General features: G+C 38.0%; 1 protein-coding gene and 1 pseudogene across 1 annotated transcript; both read right to left on the bottom strand.

Annotated features, from left to right (window-relative positions):
• Positions 1 to 2671: 2671 nt before the first annotated feature.
• LOC139620323 (serine hydroxymethyltransferase, mitochondrial-like) lies at positions 2672 to 12532 on the bottom strand. Its single transcript, XM_071475705.1, has 12 exons — positions 12424 to 12532; positions 11326 to 11520; positions 8802 to 8881; positions 7674 to 7874; positions 6384 to 6465; positions 6094 to 6216; positions 5719 to 5858; positions 5369 to 5531; positions 5095 to 5194; positions 4513 to 4668; positions 4036 to 4143; positions 2672 to 3364 (listed from the first exon to the last, which is right to left on the bottom strand). Exons 1-12 carry the CDS (start codon positions 12454 to 12456, stop codon positions 3237 to 3239), a joined length of 1509 nt encoding a protein of 502 aa, XP_071331806.1. The 5' UTR covers positions 12457 to 12532; the 3' UTR covers positions 2672 to 3236.
• A 149-nt stretch (positions 12533 to 12681) lies between these two features.
• On the bottom strand, positions 12682 to 17753 carry LOC139620326 (neurexophilin-2-like; annotated as a pseudogene).
• Between the last annotated feature and the right edge of the window lie 1100 nt (positions 17754 to 18853).

The raw sequence follows: 18853 nt of genomic DNA on the forward strand, positions 1-18853 counted from the left end.
ATCCAATCATTAAAAAGAGACACAGATAAAGAGGAAGAAAGTGGTTGCAAATTAGTCAAGATTTTAATGTAATCATATCTTAGTCACAAACATTGTTTTCTAGGAGGATGTTGGCTTCATATTCAGCTCTCCTTTTTCCATTCTTGCTTTATTCTTTTGAAGATGATACTGAGCAATGAACAAAACTATGAATCAAAGATTCCCTGAATATATTTTAAATGGTGTAATATTAAAATGAATATAAATGTGTGCAAACCCAATTTTCCTCTTCTTAAATATTGACATACACTATTGTCCCTCCCTTCTCTCCTGCTTTATTAAGTTCCCCAGTAACTTTCTAACTACTTTTGAAGGATAAATTAAACAAATTCTTAACTTCTTAGAGCATCTCTCAGCTTTGTTCAGTGAAGGTGAGACTCTTGTTTCATCCTCTTAAGAAACTTCAGACTTCTTCTCTGCGCTCTGAGCCCATATTCATCTCACAGCTGCTGTGTTTTCCTCCCTGTAATGCAACAAAAAGAGGTAATAAAGAGAGAATAAGAATAACAAGGATCAAAAAACCATCCTTCTTTTGAACGCCACAGGGATTGTTGCGGAAATAAGGAGAGGTCTAGTGACCTAGAACGATGGAACATGAGGGATCAAATGATTTCCCTAAAGGATATTTAAAAACCTTTAAATTCACACACACACACACACACACACACACACACACACACACACACACACACACAAACACACACACACAAATACACACACACAGGAACACACACACACATACTGCGTCAAAGCAGTGGTCAGGTCATGAGAAACAGGCACAGAGATGAAGCGGATGAGTCGTTGTTTGTGTTGTGATGCTGCATGTGTGTGTGTCTGTGTGTCCTTGTGTTTGTGTATGTTTTTGGACGACAGAGCTGAGAGCTTCCCTGACCTTTGACCTGTGATTCAGCTGGCCACTCTCTGTGGAGAGGACACATTCCTCTGGCAGAAGCTGAAGCAATAAATTAAAAAATTGAAAGACAGATTTAAAAAAAAAAGACTGATACAAAAGTCCATTCAGTTCTGTAATGAAATAAATATTTAGCACTCCATTAAGCAGCAGCAGCAGCAGTGCTTCATGTTGCATAGCTCATTTAGTGCTGCTTAATAGACCAATTGTGTTTTAGAGGAAATATTCTTCCTTGAACAAGAAATAAACACATCAAAATAAAATAACAGAAAATGTTCTAATTTTATCCCAGAGTGAAAGAAAGAGGAGGATGGCTCTTTTTATCTGGCTGGGAGTATAAAGCTCTGACAAATGAGAAACTATGGGAGAGGAAACATTTAAATAAACAGAAATGCAAGTTCTGAAGGTTTTGTGAGGACAGTGAAGAACTCTGGAGTTATATAATGTTCTCATCTTCTCATGTATGTAATTAACTGTAATGTGAGGCAGCAGGGTGACATAGAGACAGTATCACAAAAATAAAACATAGTCTTGCTGGAAGAAGGAACTCTGCAAACAGCTGAGTGAAGATGCTCCTGGTTGGTTACAAGATTCTTTTCAGATCGTGAAGCTTTGGCTCCAACAATCACCCTGTCCGATCTCTGTCTCTGCCAAGAGATTAGCTTTTATTTTATTTTCCTGGACTGTTCCCTCAAGTTGAGAGTGAGAGGAAATGACCAGAGGAAATGCCAGCAGCTTAACATGGATCAGTGTTTATTCATTCTGAAGACTCTGCTCCCTCCTTCAACTGTAAACATAAATCAACTGCCTCTCTATCAAATGTTACATAGCAGCAGGTTTTCATACCACAATGAGACCAATGCAAGTGACAAATGAGAGCTTCTGAAATATTAGAAAAGCCAACAAACTTGTAATAATTTAGGATGAGTTTCTAGATATTAAGAATATCTACTGTACAAACATTGTACATGCTTCACAAATCCTTTACAAGAACAAATCTAAGTGAAGGTAAAGTAGGTGACATTGGTATGTTTTACAAGAAAAGCCTAAAAAGATTGTTTGAAAATGTTTGTGCTGTTTAACTGTTTCCCATTTTTGGTTTGTGGTTTTGTGGTTCAATTCCCAACACAGCTGCTGTAAGCTTCCAAGGGCCTGGGACAAAGCCTGATGTATATAAGGGAAAGCGCTTCGTCACAAAAGCCAATCCTCTAAAACACTTATGGTCTGCCCTAGCTGTCCTGTCTGTCAAGAGAAAACTTTATCAGAGAATGTGCAAACCTGCTGATGTATCAAATGCCAGATGATATGCAGTACTGTACAATTGTTTTTTTTCAATTAATTTAATCTTTATGGAAGTCATCCCTATTATCAACCTCATCATCTCTTGCCTGCACAAAACAAATAATTTGCCATATCTAAAAGATTCAAATACAATTTCCAGGCTATGAGAATTTTGCCCATTACTGCAATAAGTTGTCAAAGTGTAGCAATCATTGAATGAGATGTTAATGCAATTAAACCTGCTGATGTGGTAAAGTGCTGCAGTTTGACATCATCGCATTAATGTGGTATAACTTCATAAAGAGTATAAGACTGAGGTAGCACTTTACTCACACTTTAAGCCTCCTTATTTACCACTTATTAGCCATATATGAATGTTTTATAGCTATATTTCTAACATGATATAATCTAGCTGCAAGTACATATAAGGACACATTTAAATGTGTTTACTATATTTATATAATTCATTAGCTTTTTATACACCAACCTCCATTCATTCATTACAGGATCAGTTATAGTTGTTGACAAATACATTAATCAACACTTATATTTGCTTATTGCTGCATTATAATGTGTTATAGATAAAATGACATGGGAAAAATATAATACCACTTGTAATAAGTTTTTACATTATAATTACACATTAGTATTATTGTAACAGTCATTGGAAAATAATACATGGGTGATACTGGAATTATATGACTATTTTATCATTTAACTCAACACTTGATAAAACCTCTCTCTTTTGAGCTAAGTTGAGTGATGATGCTGTAATGACTAGTCTTAATACATTATCTGGCAATGTGTATCATGTGACTGTTTATTTACCAGGCTTGGATACATTTACATCACATCATATTTTTCATGCTATCTGACAAATATACTGTCATGGGTTGATGGAAATGTGACTGTGTGCAGAAGTTTCCACATTAAATTAGAGGACATCTAAAGGATCCAGTGCACACATGATGAGATTGGGGAAACTGCCTTTCTGTCTGTGGTGCTGTCAGTGGTCAGTGAATCCTGGCATAGGGAAGGGCCTGGAGAATAGCTCCACCCGCTGGCGGAGCTGTGCGATGCATGACACTGTCTCTGGGTCTTCCAGAAGGAAGGACTTGAAGCTGGCCAGGTTTCCTGTTGGGAGACAGGTGAAATATTGTGAAGTTGTCCCCATTATGTGCTTGAAAACCTGTTATTTACTGGAGATGGAAGGGGAGCTGAACATACTGTCTGTCAAAAAAAAAAAAAAAAAAAAAAGGCCCTTGTTAATGAGGATTGTTAATAATGTCTTTGGCCCCTCAGATAAAAATTCCAACACCATTCCAACAATAAAAGCAAGCAATAAAAACTCTTTTAATTGGTACAGTTCATGTTGTGATTAATAACTGAAAGTGCAGAAAGAATCTATTTTAAACCAAATAATTTTCACAGTTACCACCCTTTCAGTGAAAAGAAAAAATATATAATCTAATGCTACCTCTGAACCCTACTCATGTTCATAGTTTTTCTAACACCTCTTAATTGCAAGCAAAATAATTAATGTTATAATACTGTATTTATATATAAATAAATGGAAAGAATAAAAAGTTGTACACAACACTGAACCGACAAAGAACCGACAAAGAGCTGTTTTTCTGTTCATTTGGTGACATCATCATGTCATTTTTTCAAACAATATCAAGTGTCCTAAGGTCATAAAGCACTGGAAAGCCCTCCCAACAAACAATATGTCACCATATGCCACTCCACCATTCTCACTGGATAAATCATAAGTTTAGACAGAAAAAGGAAACTTATTCTCTCACCAGTCTTCTTCTTCACATCCAGTGCGATGTGAATCCCTTCATCAATAAATTCCACAACCTTCTCAAAATCTGCCACATTGAACTTTCGGGAGGTCAGGGCCAGGGTTCCTGTAAAAAAGTGACAACAGATAAAAGAAAGGTAAGAATATAAAAAAAAGATATGACAACATTAGTTCCATCACTGTTGATAAGGTTGATAAAGAGGTTAAGACTGGTGTGGTTGAGAGAGACATGCTGAGAGACTGACTGACAGGCTGACGGACACACAGACAAAAAACAGACAGACAAAAGCAAACAGAGACCCATCACAAAAGACAGACTGACAGACAAAGAATAAAGAATCCAATATCATACAGGTAGGAAGACTGACTGGTTGACAGATTCTGCCCGAACAACCTCTGCTCCTGCAGCTCTTCACCAAGAATAATCCATGCACCAGCACATTCTGCACAAACTTTTATGTTTTTATTTGAATACCAAGCCTGAGTCCTCCTGGAGTGAGGGCGCTCTTGTCTCCCGGGCAGGTGTTCTTGTTGGTGGTGATGGACACCAGCTCCAGGACCCTCTCTGCCCGAGCTCCATCCATCCCACGAGGTCGAAGGTCAACCAAGACCAGGTGATTATCCGTTCCACCTGAGAGCAAGAAGGGAAGTTAAAAATGTATGCTTAGGATAAAATTAAATTCTGTTGAGCTTCAGAGTAAATATGTCTGGTGGTGAGATAAGTTAGAGATAAGAAGTTATTATCACTTCTTTAAGAGTTCCTCTTAATATTGGCTTTTTTCCATTCCATTTTTTCCTTTGAAGGTTAAGTGAACTTTTCCACAGTCATACAAACAGAATGCAAATGAGCGAATAAAGAAGTGATCGAAAAGTGACTTAATCAGGTACTTTAAGAGGCAGAGATACAATATAACTTAAGATGATAAATAAATAATTTCAGTCGTCTCAAGTAGTCTGTAGACAGTGAAAAAAACAAAGAAAAATCTTATGCATATGTGATTTGTACGAGTAAAAGAACTTGTGAAGTCTTTAGCCTTGAAAACAGTTGCCTCTGTACCTGATACCAAGGTGTAGCCTTTCTTCAGCAAAGCATTAGCCATGGCCTTGGCGTTTAGCAGTACTTGAGAGATGTATTGTTTGAACATGGAAGTGGAGGCCTGCAGAGACATAAATGATTCGTTAGAAGAGTCCATTTTAGGACATGTGTGATTTAGATGTAAGATACTGAAATTAAGCTAAAAATATTTTGCAGTGTGATTTTCTCAGTTGCTTGATTTTGATTAGACTGTTGTTGAATTCTCAAAAAAATATATTTAACAAAGTATCTGGACCTGTTTGAGAGCGACAGCCACCCCAGCAATGGCATGGTTGTGAGGTCCTCCCTGAAGTGAAGGGAACACAGCAAAGTTCACCTTGTCCTGGAGGTCATAGGTCACCTCCCGACCGTTCTTATCCACAGACCGCACACCTTTGCGGTAGAAGATCAGACCAGCTCTGCAGAGCAGAGAGAGAAAGAAAGCTACTGTACCCAGCCTGAAATGCTGAGTAAGTAAGTAAGTAAGTAAACTGTATTTTTTCATATGATACATATATTAAACCATATTTTAATAACCTGACCAGACTCAAGCTGAGACTTATCTTGTGACAAATTTAAAAAAAAAATCTCAATTCAGGGCCTCACCTTGCTCCACGCAGGGACTTATGGGTAGTGGAGGTGACCAGGTCAGCATGTTGGAAAGGAGAGGAAACAGCTCCTGCTGCCACCAGGCCGCTGATATGAGCCATGTCTGCCAGCAGGTAGGCATTTAGTTCCACACACAGCTGAAACACAGTCAGAGATACATAGTGATGAAATTCAGTCAGTCAGTCTTTTAGAAATATTGTTTCATTGTACTTTCTCATCGATCATTCTTTTTCTGTTTCCTGATTTTATTGCCCTTATATTTTTCTATACTTGATTTGGGACCTTAACAAACTGCTTTTTTATTTTTGTGTTTACCACTACTTGCACCACTGTTATGTTAAACAACATGGTGGACATAATTCCTGATAATACCTTCTTCATGCGAGGGTAGTTGATGAGGCGAGCATAGGCACTGGTTCCTGCTATGATGAGTCTAGGTCTGAAGAGTCGGGCCGTCTTCTCCAGCTGGTCATAATCTATCAGACCTGTTTTGGGCTTAGATAATACAAGAGAACGGTGATAGAGAGAAGAGTCTCAGAAAAGATTTTACAGTCTGATATCTTTTCAGCTGGAGCATTCTTTTTCTTCACAGATTTACTTTGACAAGTTTGATTTAAATTTGAATTTCTTTTCAAAAAGTCAACCAAATTATAATTACTCACATCCAACTTGTAAGGCATTGATTCAAAGTAGATGGAGGTTGCTGAGATTCTCTTGGCATCTGTCATGTAGCCATGGGTAAGGCTGAAATGTTGTGGAATAGAAAAAAATAAGATTTATAACTTAACACTAGGACAGTGTGCATCTCAGAAGATCCGCAGGTGAAGGGTTCATGCAGGGTCTTCTACTGTATTGTGAACTTATTCTGACCTCTGTAGAGCCTAATTTTTCTTCTATCTGACCTGTATATTTACATAATCAAATATAGCATAAATAATTCCTGTGAAACTTGGCCTTCCTCTCATCTACAGCTTATCTTTAGTGACTGTAGCCTGTACCTGAATTTGTCTGGTCAAGTAAAGACTAGATCTTCCTCATATCATATTGTTATATTCTTGTCTTTTGAGAAAAGAAAAAGCTCTTTCATGTTTTTATCCCTTGCTACTCAGTGCATTCATCTACTATTGTTATATGTCAATATATACCATGTCATCAATGCATATTTGTATACATTTTTTCTTTCTCTCTTTCTGCACTCCTACCAACTCTAGACCAGCAACCACATATGTTTTAGATTGTGTTTGCCATAAAATATAAAACTTGCAGGTCTATATTCACAAAGTGAACCGTCCAAATCCATTACACACGTTAATACAAAGTGTGTATTTAACTATATTCTTCTGTGTATTAAGGACTTTACATAAGATGTGTATTAGGGTTTGGAAAAAAAATATTGTTTTAAGGTTTTATTAATGTAGTTAAAGCTTTTAAAATATATTTATTTCAAAGTGGGCGGTATAATGTGACAACTCTAGACTGTGTGACTAACATTTTGTCATTTACATTAATGTCTCTCGACGTTAAGTCCCATAACAGCATCCAGTTTCATGTGGTAAAATGTCAAAAACCACACAAAAATCTCAGACCGTTTCATTGCATGCTAGCAACTAAAAACATAATAACTGTCAGACATTTAATAAAATGTCGAGCTAAATGTACCGAATAAGTCTATGTAATAATTCATTGTTTTGAATTCTCAGTAATTACATATGATCATTATTATTACCCAGCAATTATTACTTATTTTATTTTTAACTAATATCAACTATAACTTGTATCATTTACAAGATCATTATTAGTTAGTATGTCACTTTCTATTCGATTTTGGATCAATTTAGAGTTATTTCTATAACCTTTTGAAAAAACCTTTTGTTACATTGTCACTTGCTACACAAACAACAAACTGTATTTTAGAATCTCCGGCTTGAACAGATAGTAAAATGTTCACTCACTGTCCTCCATCAGGCAGATCCAGGCCCATGATGCGGTCATGAGGCCGCAGTACAGATGTGTAGGCTGCAAAGTTAGCGGGGGAGCCGGAGTATGGCTGGACGTTGACACCCCACAAATCTGGGTCCAGACCAAAGGCGGCAAGCGCTCGTTTCTGACACAGCAGCTCAATCTGGTCTACGATCTCTGCTCCTCCATAGTACCTGAGATAGGAAAGAGGCATCCATCAAGATTTGATAGAAAAATTTTTGAAAAATAAATAATAGTTTAGAATCATTTCCCTATGTATTGTAAATATATATATTTTCTGCTTCATACTTACACATGGGAGGAGACAGTTGCTTAAAAGTCTTTCTAAAGGGTACCTTAACATTGATGGCCAAGTCAGTGTCATTCATTCACTTGTTCCCCACAACTCCCATTGTATTGTATTTTATCACATTGTTATATCTAGTGTATAATTTTGTATTGCTTCATATGGTATAGTATCATGTCAAAATATTCATTTTGTATCTGAATTGCTGTCATGGTTTGCCCGTTTTGTAGACATTTTATATTTGGCCTTTTTAAATTAGTTTTGATTCGTTTTCGTTTGTATTTTGTGTGTCTCTTGCTGTTTTTACTTCCTGTCTTTGTCCTGGTTCCCTCCAGTTTTATTGTCTGCCCCACCCCTATGTGTTTCACCTGTGTTCTATTACCCTTGCCTTCCTTGTGTCTATTTAGTCTCTGTGCTCACTGTTGTCTGCGTCGGTTTGTCTGTTAGTTCCTCCAGTTTTCTCTTTGGGACCCTGTTTCCCTTGTGTCTTCAGCATTTTGATTTTGTTTGTTTGTGTCTATATTTCCTGAGTTTGATCTCCTTTGTTTGGTTTTGGATGGCCTTCAAGTGAGGTTCTGTTTGGATATTTTTTATTAAAGCTCCTGCATTTCACCTTCCTGCCTGGTTTGCTGCCTGCATTTGGGTGTCACACACGACAATTGCATCATATACATTCTAGTCTGGATGTAAAATTGGCGGCCTTTCGGTTCACTGACATTTCTTTTTGAAAAATCTTTCAGAGTTCTGTCAATTATCATCACAATCTCAAATCACATGCACTATAATTTGAAAAGTGCATTATCCATATAGTTACCTTTGTCCTGGGTATCCCTCAGAGTATTTGTTGTTCAGACATGAGCCCTGGGCCTCAAGTGCTGCACGGCTGCAGAAGTTCTGATAGGACGAACAAGCACAGTCAAGATCCAGAGCCACACACTGCTTTTTTTTTTTTTATCATGCTCATACATTCAGAACACTGTCAACATCCAAATATAACCTTTATCTACCTATAGAGGAGTGACTGAACACTCCTGCTCTTTCAGCAAGGCCCAGCTACACAGTGCAACCATAGTCTCTTTCAAATACCAATTATGAAGACAGCAAGATGAGTTCCAGAATCAGAGAATGATAATCAATGCTATTAAAATCATTTAAATAAATTAAAACTATTATAGTATTAGAGGTACTATAGCCAAAGTAAGGGATGAATATAGAGGAATCTAACTAATACTGAATACCCATGGGGTTCAGCACAGCATCAAATTTCCCAAAGACACTACAGAGTCAGATGGAGCTGGAGAGAAGGAAATGAATGTAAGTGAATTTTTCTTCCTGTCTCAGTATTTTTGACTCTCACTCTCACTTCTGCACATATTCTCTCTCACTTTTCTCTCTCTCTTTCTTTCTGTCCTCTTCAGCTGCCCCCTCTGTGTTATTATTACTAAATCTGTCACTGTTCTGGGATCCCTCAATCATTCCAGCAGAATTTAAAACTAGAACCCAATGTGACATAAAACTCTCTCTATGACATTTTAAAACACTATCTCAACACAACACAACCACACACATCCACGGCCGCCCCTCCTTCTCTGTCTCAACTTAAATGAGAAGATCAATGTCAGAAATCAGTGAGGAAATCTAATGGGATCAATTGACTGTGTTCCTGGAGACGAAAAACAGGGGCTCTCTACTGGGAGTCAGCCTGCAGCGGCGACTGACTGACAGTGCATGCACAAGAAGATAAAATCTTTCAGATGTCATTGTGACTGATAGTTCTTTGGATTCCTAATTGCTAGAGAATAAAAGAATGAAAGCCCCCTTCTTTTCCCACAGCTTCCACTCGATGAAATCAGTGTCTTGCAAGGGGGGGACATGTGAAGGAAATCTCGGTGAAGAAAACAGTTAAATTCCAGAAACTACAGCTCTGTTGACTTTGAGTTACACAGCTGAAAGAGGCTCCTCTGCAGTCTAAGTTGCTTTTGTGACACTTTCATATGTCTGTCTCACATGCCACATCTACAGAAAAGTGCAAATGCTAATTAGTAACATCTTTGATATTCCAGGTTGAGCAGCTGCTTTCACAATGAAGCTGCAAAGCAAGAATTTGAACAAAACATCCTTCAAACCAAACACCACATATGTAATGAGCTTCACCTTGCAAACCAACTATTTAGCAATTAATTTGCACATTTACTGTGATTGTTGCACAGATAATTTTCACATTTAAATATATTCATTGACTTTTAGTCTGTGGGGATTCTATGAATTTTTTACACAGGAGAAGCCTTGACAAATTTCCACCATGGGTAACAATTAGGTGAAATTTAAATGTTTATTGTATTTTTGTTTGTTTGTTTGTTTGTTTGTTTGTTTCATTTTGTTTTGTTGTTTTTTTTGCCAGAAATTATATTCTGGTACAACTCATTCACCAATAATCTGATTGGAACAAGCAGGTAAGAAAGAATGAAAAAAATCCCATGCTAAATAAATAATGTTGGTTTTTATAAACCTGTTTTCACACATAACCTCTGCATGATGTAAGACACTGAACAAATATTTAAACGGTCACAGTCATTTGATCTTTCTTCAGAGTGGTGGATATGGGTCACCAAAGTTCCCATAAAACCTGGGTCTAAGTGTTTCTTTACCCACAAGATAATACACAGAATCTAGTGTAAAGATTTTTTTCTTTATTGTGAAGTGGTTATTTATGGTTTATAGTTGCTTTGTAAATTACCTTGTAATCGAGAAGAGCAAGAACAACTTCTGAGAGGCTTTCATACGGTTATTCTGCCAACATGTCTTACAGGAACATAATGACTACAGGTTATTGTAGTAAACATTCACTATCTGTACAGTAACTCTATAACTATACTATATACTGTATATTGTTGTAAACTATGTTTAACCTTTCATATGTCATGCCAGATAGGTTAGATAGCCAGTTTTGATCCATTCATATCAATGGCAATGGGTGATTGCTTTGAGTCATAAATCTTGTTGAACTGGACTTTTGAAATAAATCTGAGACCCTGTTATCCTTGTGTTGTATGAAACTTCCACAGTAAATAGTTATGTCTTCATTATTTTATATCAGGAAAATAACCAAACTTTCCAGTATTGTCTCATTACTCACAATTACACTTAATTCACTCTTTAATTGTCAGTTTCAGTTTGACTCACCTTCATTGGTAAGATCAATGTTTTAAAATTTAACTAAGCTTACTTAGTAATCTTATCAACAGTTAATACAGTAAATAGTAACAGTGAAGGGAAATCAGAAAACTTTCACTACATTCCACTACCTCTGCTACTTTTTCTCAAAATTTGGATCTAACCTCTGATGCAATGAGCTCCAGTCCCCGACACTGTCTGTCCTTCTCCTGCTGGAGGAGGCTCCACATCTCTGGGTCATCCTGGGCCAGGCTCTCCTGTCCTGTCCACCCACTGGTGCTGCTGAGGCTTCGCCTGCACAACTCCACAGTCATCTGGCAATTTCGGCCCAAACATCCTGAAACTCTGGGAAAGAAGGGCTGCAGCATGCGGTTGTGTATAAGGACATAATAATCACAAGAATCAACACAGTCAGTGAATAAATATCCACTTTTTAAATAATGGTTCATAAAACTTAAATGAGGAGACAAATGCAAAGTCACAGGATCTGATGGAACTCTCCATTGCGCTATAAGCTGTGCAGAGTTGAAAAGTTTCTGAGGAATTCTGTTTTGTTGTTGTTGTCCAAGATTGCTCCTTTGGTGTCTTTTGAAAACCTCATGAAAAATAAGCCTTTGCAGAAACACTTTCATCATTCAAAATACATTGCACTGGGGGTTTGGAAACAAGGGAGTTAGAATAATGTGTCTTTTGATGTTCTAAACAATCCATTAAATGAAAGGCAGTGAAGAACCAAATGTGTTATTCAGCAGAGCAGTTATGGAAAACCTTGGACATGAAAAGTGTAATGTGGGCTAGCCAGACACGCAGTGACTTAGTTATCAGGGTCTTGTTTGTTGAAGGCAGCATGTAGCTGCATGATAGTTACATAACTATGTGCTACTTTGGCCTAATACAGAGATTACTGTTCAAGCATAAAAATATATTGAAGCAAGTCTCCTTTCATCTTTTGTGTTCATTATGTTTTCTAAGCCTTGACCATATGAAGTCTTGTATAGAGTGCAGACTGTACAGTCAATTTTCCTCACACAACAAAAAATATTCCGGGACAAACAGTCACGCGCCTTTCTCTTCTGACATTTCCATCAGGGTGGAGGTTACCTGGGGTGACAAGACTGACTTAGTTTTCAGAAATAAGTGATTTAGTCACAACTGCTCTTAGGAGTAGGAGAAAATATTTTTTAATAAACATATGGCAAGGGATCTGTGCATGTATTTTGAAAAGCTCTGAAATAAATACATTATTAAAGAAATGTACTCACCCGAAATGTTTGCCGTAATGACAAAGAAAGCATGTCTGTGACAGGAGAGGGCTGGGACAACAGAAAACTTTCAGGGTGCAAAGGGTGAAAGTAAAATCAGTACTGGACTGGAGCCAAGGACACGCGTACTACAAGTGACTACCACTGTAAATCATCTGGTTCATATCTAAGATATCTAATATAATAATATCTAATCTACTACTGTGCAATGAACAAATGCTCTTAAAGTGCATGCTTACAAAACCACAGATGATTCAGTCCCTAAAGATGCATTTATTTTGTTTTATTAATTAGCCAAGAAATCACATTTTTCAAATAGTGAATAACTAGTTTGGGTTTTAAGGACTTCACATCTGCTAATACATATTCTGAAAACAAAATTCATAAAACACTACACACAAAGTGATGATATAATTCAAGTCATGGGTGCGCGTAATTTCAGACAACACAAAGCTCCTATTTTAAAACTCAATGTAATCATGTCCTGCTATCAACACATTATCACACGTTTTGGCTCAAACTGCACAAATTAGTTTTTAGCGGCATATAAAAACAGTCAATCTCAAACCCATTTTGGAAAAACTTGTGATTTTGAAGAATGTGTGAAAAATCAGTTTTTTCTGCCTTAGTTTAAGCCTTACAGAATCTGTCATCCAAAGTGCTGCTGGTTCTGCTCTGTCTGAAAGTTGTGGTCTGGACAAATTTTCTGCACCAGCCTGTAATCAGTGCCAGTGAAGGCAATGAAGATGCATATAACCTTAAAGGGTTTAGCACAGATCCAGGCTGCCTGGGACTGGGTGTTTTCTGAGTAGCAGGTCTGTCCTGGGTCATACATGCAGGGTTTTGTCTTCTTGGACCGGTTGGTTCTCTGGTACTCAATCCGGCAGTTGAGTTCCGTTACCATCATCATGTCCTGCTGCTGCTTCTGTGGTTCAGGAGGAGTTGAGCTGGTGGACTGAGGGGAGCTCTGGAACTCAGATGTCACATCTGGAACCAGTACTGAGTTTTTAATGTGAGTGCTCTGAGTCGCAGGATCCAGAACCTCCCATCCTACAGCTTTGGAGGGGGGAACGATGCTGACAGATATATTCCCCAGACGGGAGGAGTTGTGGCGGAAGTAGACGCTGAAAGTCCCATTGATGTGGTCCACGATCTTCCCTGTCACCAAGAGGCTGAACTTCACTGTTTTTACGTTGAAGTAAAAATCCCCCCAGCCCAGGATCTTCTTGGCTTTTGGGGATGTTTTAGCAGGAGGTTTGGATTTGGGAGGAGAGCGGTACACATATTGATCCAAGACTTGGGAGAAGTTCTGTGGCCAACCATACGGGCCAAGCGAGCCGTAAGCAGGTGTTTTGTGTTTCATGGAAATGATCTGTAAATCTTTAGAGATATGTTTAACCTTCAGTGCAGCTCCCACAGCATCTCCTCTTCCTCTTTCCTCTTCCCTCCATTGTTGGTTCTGAAGGTCCAAGGGCTTGGCTTTTTCTTGGACCTACAGAGAGCAAAACAGAAACGAAGGACTATAACATTTTGTAGCACTTCTTTCTTCTCTCTTATAGGGCCAATTCAACAAAATCACCTACAAAAAACAACTTTTCTAGGTTTTAAGATGTCAGTATCTCATAGCTCTGTTGCCATTCTTGTATAACAAATGTGAACGGAAACGTTGTCTGTGTTACTTTGGATAATCCAGAGACCTCAGTTTTCATGGGAACAACTATGTACTAAAGAAATAATCCCTGACAAACCTGACAGCACGGTCTGTAGTTTATCCAGAGTAACGGGGACACTGTTTCTGGAAAAAAGTGATGCTGTTGATTTTTCTGTGTAGTAAACACACCAAACAAAATTCTGATATTTCTTTCAGAGTTCTAAAAACTCTTTGCACAGCCAGATACATCTAGAGGTAAGTGATAAAATATGTTTTTAGGGTGAACCAAACCTTAAATGCACAGAATAAAAGGAAAAGTGTACCACGTTTGGACTTGACTTAATTTTAATGGCCATGGTCAAATGTGTTTTGAATACATCAAGGTCAGTACACCATGTCAGCAGCTCAACACTGCAAAGAAGTGACTTTAAATTTAGTTTTGGATGGTCACCCTATCTATACAATTTGTCTTTAAGAATCTGTCTTCTTATGACACAAAATTAACTTCTCAATTTAGATATCTGATTTAGATTTCATTTAACCTGTATAGTAATAAACTGATCTATGTGAATGTTTTGCATTGAAAGATAAGTTCTCATTTTTTCAAAGTTGAATTGACATGAGGCTCTAGCTCTGGATAACACCCAGTTGATTCGACTAAAAACATACCTCATAGATGGCCAGTTTAGGTTTCAAGGAGACAATAGAAAACTACATTTACTTTCCAATACTCTCTGAAATGTTTCTTTGGCCAGATTGTAACACAGAGACCAACACTATACCTGTGTTTAAATTGCTCCATATTCATCAAACTCAGATAGTTTTGAAGAGCTATATCATATCAATATTAGTGCCATACTATAAAAAAGTGACAGAGAAAGAAAGCCCTTTAGACCACCAGGACAACTCCAAATCAAGGACAGTATCACTGTAGGTACGATACAAGGCAGCAGAAAATCGATTAAAATAATTATGCCTTGATGTCTCAGATCCTTTGAATGAGAACAACTTGAAATTGATTGTGATCAATACTGTAGGTCAACTCCTTCTGGCAAGGACTACAGGAAGGAACATGCACACAACTACTCACAAAGTCACACTCATATTGCCATTAACACATTTTAATTTGGTTGTCCTCCTTCATACTCTTGTTCCCTTGTTAAAACTTTCAGTGTGACCTTGAAAATGAACTGAATCTATGGGCTTATTAATCTTTATGCTTAGAAGAGCGAGGGACTCAATCAACACACAGGTCACTGTTGAAAATGGTAGACATTTACAGTGCATACTGTATAAAAAAAGGGTCTAAGACTGTTCACAGCATCTTTTCCATATCAGCTGTCTCAAAGAGATTTGCAAAACTTTAACAGCACAACAATCTGATTTGCTAAGCTGCTTTACATTCTTAAATGTAAATCAAATGTTAAAATCTAAACAAATTGCCTTCTAAATATGAGTATATCATTTATTCCTCCAATAAAAATAAAAGTGTTGACTACTTTGAGAAATAGTAGTTGTTTTTGTCATAGTGGTATTAATTTGGTTTTCATTGGCTCACACAGAGAAGATGTTGGTTACATACAGAAACACAGTTAATTCAGACTGTCTTCCTCCATAAAAAAATGGCACTACACAGAAAATATAAAAGAAACAGGGTTGTGAAAATTAAGTGCATGTTCAGATTGACGAAGCAGCTTATTATAAGCCAGGCAGCCACCTGCTGTTTCAAATCCCAATAAATCCACTAATTAGCAAGGATGTTTATGCGGCTGATATTTCTGAGATTCAGTGCACAATTGGCATGCAGCACTATGATATGTTTGAGTATAACAAATGTACAGACAAAAATTGTTAACAAAAATCTGTGAGTTAAGAGTAAAAAATAATTGGATCACCTCACTAGTGAGGTGAATCCAGGTGTCAGACTTTATTTTCTTCATTCATTCATTAACAACACTTCCATTTGAAATGGATGCAGTGTGGAAGATGCAGTTTTTCATGCCTGAGACATGCACATGAGTCGTGCAAAAAAAGTTCTGCTCGCTTGTTGTTTAAGATTTTATTTCTAGTTTCATCATAATGTGTCAAAGCCAGATGAAGGCTGATGGTTATTCTCCTCCAGATTTCTGAATAAACAGCTCCCACGATATCATTATTTCTCACCAACAAGTGGGACTCACATCACCCCTAATCACGCCAGCCCTGTGTGCGAATCTCTACCTCTTTCTGTAACCAAGTGCGCTCCAGTTGTGCCTATTGTTACTGAGCCTAAATCTCCAACTGTGTGCTGTTCTCACCCACCCTAATTGGAGCTCACTGTGTGACAGCCGTGTCATTGGCTCTGTGTCAAGATGCCAGCACAGTGACTGCAACTGAGCAACAGCAGTGGAGTGGAAGCGAGCAGCACAACACCTGTGCAAAAGTATCTGCAGAAGAAAAAACTGAGAAAACTGAGAGCTGTAATTTCATATTTGAGGACACCAAGAACATTCTTGCCATTGGCTAAAAAGACACTTAATGTGTCAGTTTTTCAGACTATAAAATATAAAAAATGAGGTGACAATGTTTCTTAAGCCCAGGGGGGATAGAACTTTTTCAAACTGACAGAGATTGAGCAATCATTTAGTTCAGGTAATAAAGTACAAAATTAGGTTGCTTTGAGGTTTCACCTGATAGCATCAGTGTTAAAGGTACAGATGTCACAGATGGCTGCTCATGCAGCACCGTTAAGAAAGTTAAATTAAAGACAGGAGAGCAGATTCAAATTAAAATTACGCCTGAAAGAGAATTAAAGACTACAAGACTGGAACAAATTAAAATTTTGAGGATGGTACATATTCATTTGGCTGAATTTCATCATCTGTTAGAAGAGTCTTTGATGAAGCCCCAAGACTTTCTCAGATCATGAAATATAAGTGTTAAATTCTGAGTCTGGCTGTATCATATCAAGACAAATGACCACTGCCAATTAAATTCTTTCAATAAAAGGGCATATGCCAAACTTCAGAAAAAAACAGGAAGTCAGGAAGAGAAGTAAATAAAATTCTTATTGGAGTCAAACCTAAGCACAAATTGTTTGACTGGACTTCTCACATGTCTACTACTTAAATTTTAACTTGCAGGATTTGCTCACCAACCGTGTTATCATGTCAAGTTATGTATTATCGTTTAAAACTGCAATAATGCTGTGGTTTTCTTCATACACAAAACCAGAACAGTTAAAACAAAACAAAACAAAACAAAACAAGACCACTGTTTGATTGTGCAACAATGCTGCAATATGATGAGCAGTGGCAGAAGCAGAACATGTGGGAATTTGAGATGAATTCTCTGACAACAGCACAGATAAGTAAATCTCCAGAAAATTAAAACCTTTCAGTGCCACTGCAACAACAGCTTACATTAATAGTGAGCACACTAGGAGCAGAGCAAAGAGCAGCTCTTCACTGATCCTACTCACCGCTGGAGGAAGAAGCCAGAGACAGGTGATGGCAAAGTTCAAACACAGCACCTTCATTTTTCAGCAACAGCAGCAACGTTTCTCCATTCAGAGAGTCGGATCATCTGAGAGAACTGCTCGAGAGAGTAACTGGTGATTTACTAAGTTAAAGCCTACACTCACTTCAAAAGTAGAGAAGACATTCCGCAGTGAGAGATTCAAAAACCCCCAAGATCTGTGTGAACACTTGGCTCAGTGCTCCTTCTCCCTCCCACCATCTCTCTCTCTCTCCATCTTTTCTTCCTCTCTCCACCCTTGACACACAAACACACACGCACACACACACACACACACACACACACACACACACACCTCAGACGCCTCCCCGCTCATTTTCACCACCTGGCTGGCCCTTATTATGACTCATCAACCCAGGGATAGGCGCTCTCAAGCAGGCACAGTTTGACAGCCCGCCCCACTGTCCCCACATACTCTAGCCATGGGGAGGCTGACAAAATGACAAGGGCTCTCTCCGGGAAATGTAAAAATCAGTGACAAGTCTGGTGAGATACTGCCACTGCCTCAGCCAATCAGTGGAATTTCAAGCCAACAAACCACTGCATGTAGGACTAACATACACGTTGTGTTAAATAAAGAAGCATAATGAGAGCCTGTGTAAAAACAGAAAAACATAAAGTTTTATGGTTTAAACCCCTCATCTTTTCTGAAAGAGCATATAGGTAATTAAATTGACTTTTCACAAGGTTTGGAACTAATATCCTAATGAAGAGAACCTGCATGGTATTTCATTTGGGTTAATGAAGTCAAGACCATAAGACGCTCCTTATGAAACAGATTAAAATTCTAATTTTGTGTACAATTTAAAGAATATTTAGGGCTAAAGCAGAAGAGAAGAGTCTTTGAAGGTTGTGGACTTAAAAACGCAATAGATGTTTCAGGAAAAATTTAAAAGGTGTTTTCTGAAATTCCCACAATATATCAGGCAGGCTTCTATGAGTCAGTGTTTTCAATGTTTGTCTGTGACGCCTGTAAAGCTAAATAACAAGAGCTGAAAAGATGACAGTGCATGTGATGTTATCCCAGAGAGGAGAAGCCACTTATCATCTTCACATATAGGACCACTGACAAAAGTGTTCAGAACATGGCTCACATCTGATAGACCAGTCATTAGCCTACACCACAGGACACAGGTGCTTTATGTGCGTTGGCTCCATGTGGCAAACCAGGCCATAACACAATGGAACTTGACCAGACCACATTTAGTAGATAAACGTAATGGAGGCAAATCCTCTGAGTGATGGTTAGTGTAGCTTATCTAA

The sequence above is a fragment of the Trachinotus anak genome, unplaced genomic scaffold (genome assembly GCF_046630095.1).
Source record: "Trachinotus anak isolate AG129_WGS33_773 ecotype Australia unplaced genomic scaffold, CSIRO_AGI_Tana_v1 ptg000004l, whole genome shotgun sequence".
Lineage (NCBI taxonomy): Eukaryota > Metazoa > Chordata > Actinopteri > Carangiformes > Carangidae > Trachinotus > Trachinotus anak.